Below are 16,241 nucleotides of genomic sequence, written 5' to 3' on the forward strand. Positions count from 1 at the left end.
CCTCCACAACCTCCACAACACTCACTGTTATTCCAGTAGACAAACACACTCCTACACTGAGAACAATACAGAGAGAGAGACACACACACACACAGAGATAGATAGACAGACAGAGAGAGAGAGAGATAGTGAGAGAGAGAGAGAGAGAGAGAGTGAGAAGGAGGGCGAGAGGGGGTGAAATGGAGAGGGAGATGGAAAGAGAGGGCTATAGAGATGTCCCAATGTGTCATGTCCTAAATATGAAAAGATATGGTAAACATACAGTACAAATTAAATGTAGCAAATGTAAGCCTTCTCATCAACACAAGGCTACAAATAATCAGGAGAATAGGAGAGGACTATGTAACTGCTTACCACAGAAAACATAGATATTTCATATTCAGATGTTATGTCTTTGATGCATAACGAATACATCATGTATGTATTATCTTATTGCATTATTCTTTTATACTATTATATAACCCCCCCCCGCCTTGACACTAAGTGGCTGTGTTGCATTCTGGACTATTGAGGCTATTGTGACTGTAGAAACTGTATCGGTATCTCTGCCTCTTCCACTAAAGTCAGCGTACTATCACCTTAAGAATATATTAAGGTTTAGCTACTTAAACCCTATATACTTAGTGTTCCTCATTTTTGTCTGCAAGTCTAGAGGCGCACTCGCGGTGGACATCATTTGCATTGCTCCACGCCCCATTTAAGACCACAAAAGGCAACCGGAAACATCCAACATCAGACGAAAAAAGTCACCACTCTTCAAAATGGACAGATAATGGACAGAAAAGTACAACGCGGCGGGACTCACCCACTTGACAACTTGGAGATCAGCACAAGCGAGTCCCTCACGCGATGGATCCGCTGATCGTTGTAAATAGCCTACAGTATACGTGTAATAAGAATAAGAAGTTAGTTTACAAAATGTATACTCACGACCAAAGGCTAATAAAACTGGAATGGATATTATAAGCTCTTTCTACTGAACAATTGCTCACTCACGTTTGCAGAGGTAAAAAGATGATGCTGGAATCTGCCAATTCCGATAATATTTTATCAGTGCATTATTGATTACTGAGGGGAATCTGTCCTTTGGACGAACATATCCCCCACTGTCCTACATTGAAATTGGAAATATAGTAATGGACACAGCTGGATTTCATTCATAGGCCTACTGTATCCTCATCAGATGGCAAGACTGTGTTCATGGGATGTGGTCAATATTATAAATGAATAGCGCGACATTGGAGTTGGCATGAAAGCCCAATAGGCAAAACTGTGACCACACGGCAAACACGCCAAGGGATCTAATAATTCAGCTCTAAATGCGTTAACTGAAAAGAAATGAAAATCGGTTGAATTTGCATCATGTCTATTGTCTATAATATGCATCCAAGCAATAGATTTTTTTTTTTTTTATGTACAAATGTTGGGCACATAAATATTTTATTTGAGGTTTGGCACTATTATAAGATTATTATAGAATAAGGTATTCTAATGACATACAAGCTTTGGTCAAATGTAAGTCTGGCTCCGGGCAGACGTGCGTTTGAGCGGAGGCCAATCTCACAACTTTAACCGTATTCTTTGTGACCGTAATCCCCCAGGGCTCTATACTAGGCCACCTCCTGTTTTCACTCTACACTAATATATGATTGACAAGGTCCCAACGCATTGCATTGAGACACGTTGTGGGCTTGTAAATCAGCTATTTTCACCAAACCCAGAATAGGGACGCTAGGGTTCAAGTGATTAACCAGCAGTAATAGGAAACTATATATAACAAAACGGCACCAGCTATGCAAGGTATATCGTTGATATATGTGTTCTAGGGAGGATGTTTGCTTTGACACTAACCAGAGTAACCCAACACTAATCCTGACCCAAATCACTTCCCCTAAATGTAACCAAAGACAATCTCTGCGTAACCTCAGCCGAATTGTTGCAACGCCAAATGGTTTTGTATTATAATGTATTATTACACGCTATGTAATAAATCAACAAAGTCATAGTTTCAAATTACAAATATGTGAAATAGTGATCTCACTTTTAATAGGTTATCAGATGAGAACATGAATCACCATGAAAATTGAAAATGTTGATACAGGGCTGGAGGAGCTGTGGGCCAACTCTCCTCCACACACACACACACACACACACACACACACACACACACACACACACACACACACACACACACACACACACACACACACACACACACACACACACACACACACACACACACACACACACACACACACACACACACGGCTTTGTGCGACAAATGCAAGTCAACACCTGTTAATTAACACAGTGCAGCTTGGGCGAGGCTCCGCCGCTGACACTCGAGGGTTGACCGACATTCACAAACCCACTGAACTCTCAATTAGATTTACTCCAATGTATTTATAGCCTTCCCCCCTCCTCCACTCCCTTCTTAGAGAGATGAGCCACTACCTACACGGGAATAGCAACGGCACGTTTTCCACTGTGAATTCATAAATGCAGTGGTTCTCAAACTTTTAGATTTCAAGGACCGCCGTAACTCTCAGAGTAACACTACAGACCTGAAAGGGTCCATAGGTCCTTGGCAGGTTAAGGATGATAGTATAACGAAATGTCAGAATTCAGATTCTCAACAAGACACTGGTGTCTAAATACCATATTGACAGTAAAGAAGCAAAGGAGAAAACTGTGAGATCAGCAGGCACACTGGGGTATGTACGGACGGGGCATCAAGTCCACTGTGGCCTTTGGGTAGCCTATATCATTTATTGAAGGGCATAAGGTCAAAGTGGGGGGCAACGCCAGCCATGGCCTTCATGGCCTCCATGAAATTACCTGCCGTGGTCCTTGGACTCCACTTTGAGAACCACTGATAAATGGATTAGTTATTTAGGGGGGGGGGTTCCGAGGCTTTATTGATAGCGACAGTGGAGGGAGGAAACAGGGAGAGAGAGAGAGAGAGAGGGAGAGAGAGAGAAAGAGAGAAAGAGAGAGAGAGAGAGAGAGAGAGAGAGAGAGAGAGAGAGAGAGAGAGAGAGAGAGAGAGAGAGAGCAGGGGAGTGACATGAAGCAAACTGGTCTACCCGGCCCGGGAGTCGAATCAGGGACGCGCTGTCAGGCATAGAGAGCCTATGTGGTCCACTATCCGCTCAGTCACCGGGCGCCCCAAACCTCTGATTTTGTGACGGCGGAAAGTGTGTGAAGCGGGAGGGAGGGAGGTAGGGGGGGGGGGGCGAGAGAGGAGTAGAAAAACCATAACAAATCAACCGTACAAAGAGTCGATTCTGTTCAGAGGGCGAGGGGCTCGCACTGGGCGGGAACGCCGCTGGCCACAGAGCGGCCCTGTGAATCGGCTCCGCAGCTCGAGCTGCAGATCGAGGGCCATGCAGAGTGTGAAGCCTAGCCTGAGAGATGATGGAACAATGGTGGGGTTCTTATCAGACGAAGAGAGAGAGGAAGAGAGAGAGAGGGAGGGGAGAGAGAGGAGGGGAGAGATGTAAAGAGAGAAATGTACACCCAAGAGAGAGAGAGACAATGAGAGAGAGAGAGAGAAGACAGACAGAGGGCAGTGGTGGAAGAAGTCCTCAGATTCTCTTTTCTTAAGGGGCAAGAGCACTTTGGTAGAGGGTTGTGTAGTTACCTTGCCATGATGTAACAACAAAGGTGGACAAGAAATCAAAAATAATTGATAAGAAATTGATCATTCAAAATATGCTCCTCATTGACTTACATTGTACGGTAAAACAGCTCTCTTTTAGCCCATAAACGAACACAAATGAAGTTGATTCAGACAATATAGAACATCACCAAACCCAGTACTGTTTGTTTGTTTAATAAAAAAATTAACTTCCTGTTGATTTTGCGATTTATTAAGAAGAAAATCCTGGGCTGGATCCGCGGATCCGGATCTTCAAATAGTAAAATCAACAGGAAGTTGACATTTTTTAATTTTTAAAAAAAACAGTACTGGGTTTGGTGGTGTTCTATATTGTCTGAATGTAGAAATACTGTAATAATAACCAAAATCAACTAGAAACTAAAGCTGTCATATAATTGTATTTGACTCTGAGATGTAGTGCCGCACAAAGTATAACATATAGAAAGTATATTTCTATACGTAGTACTCAAGTAAAGTAAAAGTACCTCCGAATTGTAGTTTACTCGAGTATATTAGGATCTTAGTTACTTTCCAACCCTGACGGAGAGCAAAAAGAAGCCGAGAAGGAGAGACAGAGATGGGAGGGAGCAGGGGGGCCGGAGCCGGGCCGATGAGCTGAGGGGTCAGCCTGAGGGGTGAGGGGAGGGGGGGCGAGGGTCTGGAGCCCCCAGCACAGGGGTCACCGCGCTGCCAGGAACACATTCTTAGAATACTATGTTTATCTCTCAATAATGGAGCTAGCTGACATCGCTCACAGATCCGTTTACATTCTCCTCGCTCCACTTAATCTATCTGGAGAAGGAAATTAATTGGCATACTCGTGTGTCTGTGTGTGTGTGTGTGTGTGTGTGTGCGTGTGTGTGTGTGTGTGTGTGTGTGTGTGTGTGTGTGTGTGTGTGTGTGTGTGTGTGTGCACTGTGTGCCTGCGTGCGCACGTATACGTGTGTGCGTGTGTGTGTGTGTGTGTGTGTGTGTGTGTGTGTGTGTGTAGATGTATTTACTATACTTGTGAGGGCCAAATGTTCTCACAGTTAAAGCAGATAGGGTGAGGGTTAAAAATAAAAAAGGCAAAAATTGCATTTGCAAAATTGCTGTCCTAAACTTTTGATGTCCTCACAAGTATAATAATACAAACTTGTGTGTGTGTGTGTGTGTGTGTGTGTGTGTGTGTGTGTGTGTGTGTGTGTGTGTGTGTGTGTGTGTGTGTGTGTGTGTGTGTGTGTGCACGCAGGCACAAACGCGTGTGTTTGCTGTGCACACAGATTCTCTTCACATCCCCCTCATGAAGAGACAGCCTGCAGATACGGCCAGCAGTGACAATTTGGGGTTTTTCTTGCCTGTACACAGGGAGCTCTTGTTGTGCAGCTTTTAGCGGTCAGCGTGTGGTTTCCTCTGGCAGTGTGGAACCTTCTGACAGCGCTCTGCATGTATGTCCACAGGTTCCTCTGAGAGAGCGCTGGAGGAACCCAGTGGTGTAAAGTAACTAAGTACTTTTACTCAAGTACTGTACTTACTTGGGACATTCTGCATAACGAGTACTTTTACGTTTGGTACTTTGAGTACATTTTGACTCAAAGTACCAGTACTTGTAACAGCGTATTTCTACATTGTAGTATTGATACTTTTACTTAGGTAAAAAATTTGAGTACTTTTTCCACCACTGGATGAACCACAGCCAGCCAGAGACACAGAGGATAGATGGATGGATGGAAAAATTATTGATCATTTAATAAAATAATGGTATAATAACCGTTCCAAATATCTGGGCAATTCCTAAATTTAATGTACTGTAAGTCATTTCATTTTCAAAATAGTGAAATCTTCACTATTTTTGCAGAACACAGACAAAGTATTATGTCATTTTCTTCTTATTCGATTAATTGAAAAAGTTATCCATAAATTGCTAAGGGATAAAGCGATAAGTTGCAGCCCTAAAAGAAACAGGTTAGAGACGGAGATCAACGCGTGAAATCATCGTGGACCCCTGGCTATGGGAGGAATATTCAAAAACCGCAACGTTCCAAGTCATTTCTGCAAAATGGCGTCGGGTGCGTGTTTGAGGAGGAGGCTAGCAGAAAGGGAGCGCTGTGCGTGCTTGTGTTTGTGGACTGTGGTGGAACTGATGGACATGACCCAGGAACGAGCCTGGAATCAATTTAGAGCTTCCAAAAGTGCCTGTGAATGTAAATAAACCTCTTGAGCAAACAAATGCTGTTTCACAGAGGCGCGCACACAAACACGCTGAGACACACACACACACACACACACACACACACACACACACACACACACACACACACACACACACACACACACACACACACACACACACACACACACACACACACACACACACACACGCACACACACACACACACACACACACACACACGCACACACACACACACACACACACACACACACACACACACACACGCACGCACACACACACACACACACACACACAAGAAGAGAAAAAAAGGCACAGGCTTATACGGAGCCAACGGCCCTCTGCCGGGGCCTCCCCCACAGCTCATGGGAACTGTACATCCCAGTGGCTTCTGTGCACGTGTGTCCACAGGCTCGTCTTTCCCGCCCGCAGGCTTGTTCTTATGGCTTTTATCCCTGCATTGGATGAGTTAAATCACCACAGAAGGATGACCACCGAAGGCCGGGTTCATCCCCTTCTTCCTCTTCTCCCTCTTCCTTCTCTCCTCAGCCCCCCATAGAGGGGGGTCCCACTCCCTCCAAGACTTGTGGGGTGCCACCGAGAGAGAGAGAGGGAGGGAGAGTGAGCAAGGGAATGGAGAGATAGAGAGAAAAGGAGAGAAAGCTAGAATGGTTCACAAAACCTTTTCATGTCCAGGACCCCCCCAGACTGATATGTGTTTGGCTGCGGATCCTCTTCTGAATAGATCTTGTGCCAGGGACCCCCAAAAGAGAAGATTTATGTTAAAATGTTTCAGGATTGTTTCGAAAATAGCCTGTCTACAAGCTCATAATGTGTTGGGTGTTGTGAGCTTGTAGATCTGCTATTTTTGGAGAAAGAAACACTTTAAAGTGGTTAAACCGATTGTGATCCTAAATGTAACTAATTTAGCCGGGGACTCCTCAAGGACCCCTGGAGGTCCCTTGACCCCACTTTGAGAGCCACTGAGCTACAGACAGAGAGAGAGAGAGAGAGAGAGAGAGAGAGAGAGAGAGAGAGAGAGAGAGAGAGAGAGAGAGAGGTGTAGCAGCCAGGCCTGTTTACACAGATGGTGGGCAAGCGTCATTATTTTTGTGAGGGGCGTAGGAAAGGTGGAGGAGGATGACGATTGGCTGGATTTACCGAGGTTGTTTAGAAGCTCACGGACGGATGAAGGTTGGGTCAGAACATTGGGTCAGAACCCTTCACCCCACCCCCCACCACGCGGTCCACACCTCCTCTGGACCGAGCACTGTCCACACCTCCTCTGGACACCAGCACTGAACACAGTGGCTGCTGTTCATTGATGGACCAACCCCCAGTACTCGAGTCAAAGTATAGATACTCCTGGTCAAGTGTTACTCAACTACATGTGAAAGATGCAATCAAGAATCAATCAACCTTTTGGAGAATAAGAATGATTACAAATAAGAGATGGAGTGAAATGTCTGTGGACAGCACTCCGGTCTGCATGCTACCGACAACCACGACGTAATGCAGACATGTGGGCGTCCATAACACACCTCGCCCACCTGACCAACCTGCTTCCATCCTCTGAACACGTGACACATACGCTCGTGTGAGACACAGGCTCTGCTGTGTCCAACATGGCTGCCACATGTTGAACGACCAACGCGCTTCCCAGGAAGTTGCGTCTCTCTGCAGCGTCCAGAGAGCAGGGCCCAGTGTAAACAGTGTCTGGCTTACGGCTGCTTTGATGAAGACAGGCCAGCAAACATTGCTGGGGAGAACCGGCGCCGCGTGACTCACCTATCAGGTGCCAGAGGGGTTCAAAGGTCGCAGCTGGAGCTAATTAACATACCAGGTTGTAGCACTGGCAGCGTGGAGGGCTGTTCCGCCAACATACGTACTTACGTACAGGCTGCCGTCGGGTCAGAAAACCTTTTATCTCCACATTTTTTAATTAATGCCCTATTTCATACTTTGTCGTATGTACCGTGTCGTGCGAAAGTAGCGAAAATAGCCAATTTGACTTAACCAAAATAGGGGCGCCAGGTTGAAAGTGGTTCAGTCTGTCTGTGGGTTTTGTAAACATTGAACCAATGAAAGTATTAACAAGAGCGTGTGACTAAATAATAATTATATTGGATCCATTGGAACACAGGTTCTTTTTTTCCATCTCCGGAGAAGCAACATGTTTTGGACATACAAGGTTTCCAGTGACGATATTTTTCTCCCATCTTTCTCAAACATTGCGTGTCCCCCCCCCCCGCCCCCATCTTATTTCCTTCCTCCTCTCCTTGTTCCCTTACCTCAGTTCCTTATTCCAACCCATTAAATCCCGTAGCTAGACCTGCGAGGTGCGCACGGCGCGCCCCACCCTGCATGTTTCACATTACAGGAATATTTCCACTTTGTATTTTGCTAACCCCTGGCGCTGATAAAGGGCTCAGGAGGCTCCCAGAAAGACACAGCGCTGCTTCAGGGGGAGCTTACAGTGACCGAATGTCTGAAGCCAGGGGGGAACATAAGGGGTCTATTCACGTGGGCTCCCGCTGAGAATGTTTAGCTGGGACAGGCCCAGTGGAGGATGAAGTACTCAACAGTGGTGGAAAAAGTACTCAAATGTTTTACTTAAGTAAAAGTATCAATACTGCACTGTTACAAGTAAAAGTCCGGAATTCAAAATTGACTTGAGTAAAAGTACAAAAGTATTGGTATTAAAATATACTTAAACTACAGAAGTGAAAGTACTCATTATGCAGATTGTCCCATTTCACAAGTTTTCAAATGTATAAAATGTATACAAATCTTTTGAAAATAGCCGATCTACAAGCTCACAATGCGTCACGATGCGACGCATTGTGAGCTTGTAGATCGGCTATTTTCAAATGGACGAAATGGGCTGAAGTGGGCAATTTATGTTTTGTAATAATAATTGAAATCTACAAAGTAACTTGTAACTAAAGTTTTCAAATAATTGTAGTGGAGTGAAAGCATAATATTTATCTCTGAGATGTAGTAGAGTAGAAGTACTGAAAATTGGAAATACTCCAGTAAAAATTTAAATACCTCAAAATTATACTTAAGTACAGTACTTGAGTAAATGTTTTTTAGTTACTTTACACCACTGGAACTCAACCCCGATACTTGAGTCAAAGTATAGATACTCCTGGTCAAATATTACAAGTAAAACTTGCTCAGTCCCATGTGTACGTTGTTAACGTAATGGAATACTGGCTTTTAAAAAAATACTTAAATATTGAAAAGTACAGGCTTTTAAAAACTACTTAAGGATTCAAAAGTATTATTTTCTTTTTAATATCAATGCATTGCTGTATTTAAATTTAGACATCCATAAATTGTCAAAAATACGTCCGAGTACTTCTTCCACCACATTTCTCATGGTGCTTGAAGTGAAAGTTATATTGGAAAACCATGGCAATTAAAGTTGTTACAATGTTTGCTGAACCAGGTTATTTTCTCACCATTTCTGGCAGAACTGAAGCAAAAGAGGAGAGAGAGGGGGGGGGGTGGAGGAGGAGAGGAAAGGGAGGTGCGGGTACTTGACAGAGGAATGAAGGTTTTAGAGCCAGAGGTAAGAGGGTTTTATGTAAGAGAGCTGGTCTTAATCAGGTGTCTGTCCAACGCTATATGAATGCAGGGGAGAACTCATCATTAGCACAGAGCATTGGTAGGGTATTATTGACCTGTTATTGGTAAGGCACACGTGCACACACACACACACACACACACACACACACACACACACACACACACACACACACACACACACACACACACACACACACACACACACACACACACACACACACACACACACACACACACACACACATTGTTCCGCTTGATTACACGTAAACGCGTTGTACTTTCACTTATTTTCATTACAGTCCTCCAAACACAAACATGATACACATCTCTAGTGGGTCAATCTGTAGCTGCTGTAGTGTTTTTGTCTGTGAGCAGTGAGGCCAATGCAGGACCTCACCTGTTCCTGCCTAAGGACACACAACAGACACTCACAACCAGCCTGAGGACACAAAACAGTTACACTCTCAACCAGCCTGAGGACACACAACAGACCCTGGGGGCAACACGGTAAGAATCATGTTCTTCCATTTCTCCGACGCCTTCAACACCATCCCATCCAGCCACAACGGCTTGCTGAGGAGCTCGCTGCGATGCAGGTGGCCCAGGGCTTTGACGGCCTGGATCACAGACTACCTCACGGGTAGACCGCAATACCTCTGACTACAGGGTTGCCTGTCAGAAGTGCAAGTGAGTAGTACGGTGCCCCACAGAGCACTGTGTTAGCCTGTCACCCTTCCGGTTCACTATCTATAGCTCTGACTTCTGCTTCAACCGTAAAAAAATATGGACAGCATCACGCTGTCGGTTTTTACAGACCGTAAATGAAGCCTATTTTGCAGCGATTTCAAATCCGCCATCTTTCTATATCCGGTTGATATCCGGTCTGAAATGCAAACGGAAATTAATGCTATTGGCTGAAACCGCAGCGAGGGCAGGTCTTTACTCGGTAGAACCAGTAGAAATCCTAGAAACATACTCTACTTTATCATTAATTATCAGCGTTTTTGTAGAATCAGTCTCAGGCCTTAATGGGTTAACTGGTGTTTTTTGCTCTTGGTCTTATTAGGGGTCATCTGCATTTGTTGCTGTCCTGACGTCCATTCTGATAACAATACTGTACTGACACTAAATACTGTATTTGTCATGAGACTGTACGGATACTGTTCTTGAACTTGGTCTCTGGGTGGTGTCTACATTCATTACAGTCCATACGTCCATTTAAATTACACTGTAAATATACTGCATTTTTCACTGATACTGTATAGACATCTTAGGGAAAAAACTAAACTGATACTGTATAGATACTGTTTTTTTTTTAAATCTTTGCCTCCTTAACTATTTTACTATTAATATTAGTAAAATATTAGTAATATTGTTGCTTCCCTTAGCTGTATATCCTTTTTTTCTCCCGTATCTGCCCTGTATTTCTAACAGCTGTACTGCCATTGGCGACTGAATTCTCCCCCGCGGGATCAATAAAGGTCTTTCTATCTACAGACACACCAAACCAGCCTGAAGACAGACACACAACATACACACACAACACAACACAACACAACACAACACAACACAACACAACACAACACAACACAACACAACACAACACAACACAACACAACACAACACACCACAACACACAGTCACAGCTCCTGGCCTGGAATAGCTGCCCTGGCCTGGAATGCTCTGGAGAATGTGTGGGGTGGAATTCCTATTGGCCTGGAAAGGAAGCAGGTGTGTGTGTGTGTGTGTGTGTGTGTGTGTGTGTGTGTGTGTGTGTGTGTGTGTGTGTGTGTGTGTGTGTGTGTGTGTGTGTGTGTGTGTGTGTGTGTGTGTGTGTGTGTGTGTGCGTGCGCGTGCGTGTGTGTGTGTGTGTGGTGTGTGTGTGTGTGTGTGTGTGTGTGTGTGTGTGTGTGTGTGTGTGTGTGTGTATTACTATACTTGTGAGGGCAAAATGTACCCTACAAGTATAGTAGAATGAGACAGACACTTTTCCAAGTCTTCACAAGAGAAATGGTTGGGAGTTTTAATTAGTGGTTAGGGTTGATTTATTCTTACAGTAGTTGCGCACCGGAGTTGTGCACCGAAAAAAAAAGATCTACAAGCTCGCAGCGCATTGTCGCAACATATTGTGAGCTTGTAGATCGGCTATTTTCAGCTTTAGGGTAATACAAACTGTGCATGTGGGTGAGACTGTGTGTGTGTGTGTGTGTATGTGTGTGTGTGTGTGTGTGTGTGTGTGTGTGTGTGTGTGTGTGTGTGTGTGTGTGTGTGTGTGTGTGTGGGGGCGCGCGCAGGGGAGGTGGGTGGTCAGTGGAGACGGGTGGTTGCGTGGAGAACAGGTGGAGGTGTTGAGTGGGTGGGTGGTTGGGTGGGTGGGGGAGGGGGTCGGTTATAGCGGAGATTTTTGCTGTCTAATGAGCGTTTGGAATCTGTGTTGAGAGTGAGCGAGGTCACCAACCACAGTGAGCGGTGGGGCTGTCAAGACCATTTTAGTTGATGATTAATCCATTAAGACTGGGAACGCATCTGTGTCATTTTTAGATTTCTTTGGCTATTCAAAAATAGCAGACATTTTTTAACTCAAATCTTTGCTTCTGGGGGATTCTTTTGAAAAAACTTATGTTGCTATATTATCAGTGGTTCTCAAACTTTCATGTCAAGTATCCCCAAAATGATATGTATTTGGCTGTGGACCCCATCTCAAAATATTTTCTTCCAGGGACCCCCCAGAAGCAAAGATTTGAGTTTAAAATGTTCACTTTAAAAATATAATATATTCAAAGATTTGCAAAAAGCTCATACAAGCTCATACTAGGCTTTCTTAATAGCCAAATACATTTTCAAATGACACAGATACGTTCCCGGTCTTAATGGATTAATCGTCGTACAAATAATTGCAATAAATGCTTTAATTGTGTGTGTTTTGGCATTGAATATTGGAACACATATAAATCATTTCTATTCGTTTAGGGTTTGTAAACCAAAATTGCATAGGACAGGTATGACAAATTACTCAAATAGAAAGGACATTAATGTAATATACAAAGAAATGACTGACAGTGATGGGTACCAATAATCGCCCGTATTTGTAATAATCTTACACAAAAATAGCCGATCTACAAGCTTCACAACGCATTGTTTCCACCCTAAATGTGCTTAAAACAGCATGGACAACAAAGTGGAAGTAATGATGGAAAATAAGACATTGCTGTAGATATCATCAAGCTGTTTTTATACAGATGATTGGAAACGATTTTGAACAATTATGCAAAAATAATTGCGACGAGCTGAAATAATTGTGATCAGGTGATTATGTAACAATTCTGACAGGCCTAGTGAGCGGTCAGTGGTTTCACACAGGTTGGATGGGGTGGGGTCCTGGGAAAGGCCTGGGTCTCAGCAGACCCTCCTCAGCAGTCTTCTTGTTGAAACCAGATCCGTCTCGTTCATCTCAAAAGCGCCCGAGCTACAGACAAGGCCCCTCCCCGTTAGGCCTGACCTTTGAACCCGGTTTGACCAAAAAGGGAACAGGGGTCATGGGGGGTCTGCGTTTTACTGCGTCATCACAGGCTATCAGCCCCTATCTGTGGAGCTGTCAATGAGCTCAGCAGACCCTGCCAAGGTCTGCAAACATGACTGGCTCCTCAAACAGGTACAAACAGGCACGCACGCACGCACGCACGCACGCACGCACGCACGCACGCACGCACGCACGCACGCACGCACGCACGCACGCACGCACGCAAAATGCCCAATAAATAGTGGACCTTGATATGAAAAGGGTTGAAAACCCCTGAGATAGATAGATAGATAGATAGATAGATAGATAGATAGATAGATAGATAGATAGATAGATAGATAGATAGATAGATAGATAGATAGATAGATAGATAGATAGATAGATAGATAGATAGATAGATAGATAGATAGATAGATAGATAGATAGATTTTTTATAACACGGGCTAGGAAGGTCGGACGGCGACGATCTAAAGTTCATTTTGAGCTGCATCCAACGCATTCCCCTGCCATTTTCGTCGGCCATAACCGATCGGCCGCTATGTCTTTTTTGGGGGAAATATATTTTTTAATTTTTTTTTCACAGAACATGAGGCTTGGCTCGGCCCGACTAATTAGGATACATTTTCGTCCCGGCCCGGCCTGAAAATGTCGGGTCGGGTCGGGTTCGGGCAGAATTGGAGAACTCTACAAAGGACATAGGCACCACCCCGGTAACGGACTCTTTGTGACAATGCAGACTGGCAATCGCTGGAGGTGTCTCAAAGCCCGGGGCTCAAGGCAAGGAAGATTTTGTTCCCTGAAGGCCGCCAGAGACATGACACGGCCGCCAGGACATGGACAATAAACAAGAGAATAAGAAAAAAAGAGGAATAACTACATAAAACAATTGCATTCAAAACTGTCATTAATCCTGTATAGATTGCTCAAATCGATACTTCATAATGTATATACAAATGTGTATGTACATGTGACTATGCCTAATTGCACATTCTATAAATCCAGACACTAAGCTTGAATAGTGTCTGAGGATTTTACAGTGTAATATATTTCAGTTCATAACCGGGGATGCAGAGTCACGATTGTCGACCTTGCAACCAACCAACAACCAATCAGGGCTATGGGACAGTCACCGACTCTACAGATCCCTATAACCTGTGGGGGCTGTGACCGCAGATCATACCGTCTGTGGCAAAAAAGCTAATAAACAGCTTAAATTAGGGAAAAGGGAAAAGGGGGAAAAAAATTACTTCCTCACTCCCTACATATGCCAATGATCAATGGCCATGTGCAAGTTCAGATCGATTGGTCAATCCAGTGAGGAGAAAAATGGATGAGGAAGTACTGCCATGAGTTTTATCCATTTAATGGTAGGATAATAGGATCAGCCCACAGCACTGGAGCAGAGGTGAACAGTCTGTGCATTGAGGAGAGGGCGTCGGCCCGCTGGAAGTGTTGGACCTGCAGGATTCCTGTCTTAACCCCGGGCTTCTGCTCTCACTTCCCACTGGCTGAACCCAAATCTGTGCCCCAACATCCCTGACAGGAGCACAACTCCCTCCACTGATGTTTGCTCAGCTGCCGGGTGCTTTGTGCCGGCGTCCCGACTGCGATGATCCTCCTTGTTCCTGCTCCCTGACCATGTTCTCTGTTTGGTTTCTTTTCTTACGACAGTTTGTAGCTTCATTTGTTCCTTGTTTGCCTTTCGGAGGACCAGCGTCAGTCTTTTTTTTTGTTCTTCTTTTTTTTCCCTCCCCTGCTCAGCTCAGCCCATGCAGCACCAGAGGGATTGACAGACGGCGGCCGGGTCGAGAGGTTGAGTCAAGGTTTGCTACCTGAGGAAGTGTCACGTCTCTGGCTGCATAGTGTCACGGTGGTGTCAACATGTACAGTCGTCATGTAAACACTGCCCTGGCTCTGCACACTGGCTGTGTGTGTGTGTGTGTGTGTGTGTGTGTGTGTGTGTGTGTGTGTGTGTGTGTGTGTGTGTGTGTGTGTGTGTGTGTGTGTGCGTGCATGCGTGCGGGGGGGGGGGGGGTCGCTGTGACTCACTGCGAAAGAAGCCCAACCTTTTCACAACCAAGAGTCATCTAATCTTAAAGAAAACAGCTTCAGTTTAGAGGTTAAGAAGTTGAGTCTAAGAGTAAACAACTTAACGGCGAGCTACATTGCCTAGCCTGGCATTGCCCAGACTAAAATACAAAAGTGTATTGAGCAAATGATTTAGCATTGGCAGATTCGTCTGGTTTCCAGGTTGACGAGTGCCTGTGTGTGTTTTCCCTCACAGCCTCATCTCAGAAATACAACTTGATTTAACATGATTTCAGTTATCAACGTGGGTCTGGTAGCTTGTTTCGAAATCACCTAGCTTGAAGTTGACCACTCTATACTAGGCCCCCTCATGTTTTCCCTCCACAAAATATCTTTGTGGAAAATTGCCTATCTACAAGCTCGCAACACGGCACAGTGCACAGCATTGCAATGTACTGTATACAGCAACGTGCTGCAAATTGTAGATCTCCTATTTTAGCTGGATGTTCAGGGTGGTAAATTGTTTTTGGGGGGACGCAAAGTTGCAGCAAAGCTACAGTACAATAAATGCGCAGTACAGTACAGTACAGTATAGGGATTATGGAATGAGTAAGTGTGTCTGACCTGCGAAGATGCGTAAACGTTTGCGTCTTGGGGGCGGGCCCAGCCCTGACACCCCGCTGCACTCATCCTCATCATCACAGTCGCCGCTCTCAAACCCTTCTTCCTCGTCGCTCAATCGGTCCGCTCCTCCTCCTCCTCCTCCTGCTGCTCCTCCACGCGACCGGGCTCTCCAGCGCTTCTCGGTCACAGTCACTAGACGCAGCAGCTGTCCGAGCAAACAGGAAGTGGAGAAAGGCAATAGCATCAGAATCACATCATCAAGTGTGACGAATGCACAGGAATTAGATTTGATCAGTGTTGTGGCATAGGAAGGTAAGAAGATAGACAGACAGACAGACAGACAGACAGACAGACAGACAGACAGACAGACAGACAGACAGACAGACAGACAGACAGACAGACAGACAGATGTCATGGCAGTACCGCAGTAAGAGGTGGACCTGGGCATGGTCATGCTGGACCTTCAAACGGCTTTTGACACCGTTAATCACTCTTTTTTGATTTATAAACTAAAAGCAATTGGTTTTGATGGCACATCAGTGGGCTGGATGCAATCCTATCTGGAGGGGAGAGAACAGACCTGTGGTGGAGGTGAACGGTTCCATTTTAGAGGCAAACCTTTCCAGTGATAAATGGCAACAAGA

General features: G+C 44.9%; 1 protein-coding gene across 1 annotated transcript in view; it reads right to left on the bottom strand.

Moving 5' to 3' along the window:
- Positions 1-16,241, bottom strand: part of gpc3 (glypican 3) — a gene marked incomplete at both ends in the record, with an annotated part of 152,823 nt that overhangs the window by 8,557 nt on the left and 128,025 nt on the right. The window contains one exon of the mRNA XM_080416658.1: positions 15,598-15,802. Within this exon, the coding sequence (XP_080272784.1) occupies positions 15,598-15,802 (205 nt within the window). The remainder of the gene's footprint in view (positions 1-15,597; positions 15,803-16,241) is intronic.

The sequence above is a fragment of the Gymnoscopelus braueri genome, assembly GCF_963280865.1.
Source record: "Gymnoscopelus braueri genome assembly, chromosome: 20".
In the NCBI taxonomy this organism is placed as follows: domain Eukaryota; kingdom Metazoa; phylum Chordata; class Actinopteri; order Myctophiformes; family Myctophidae; genus Gymnoscopelus; species Gymnoscopelus braueri.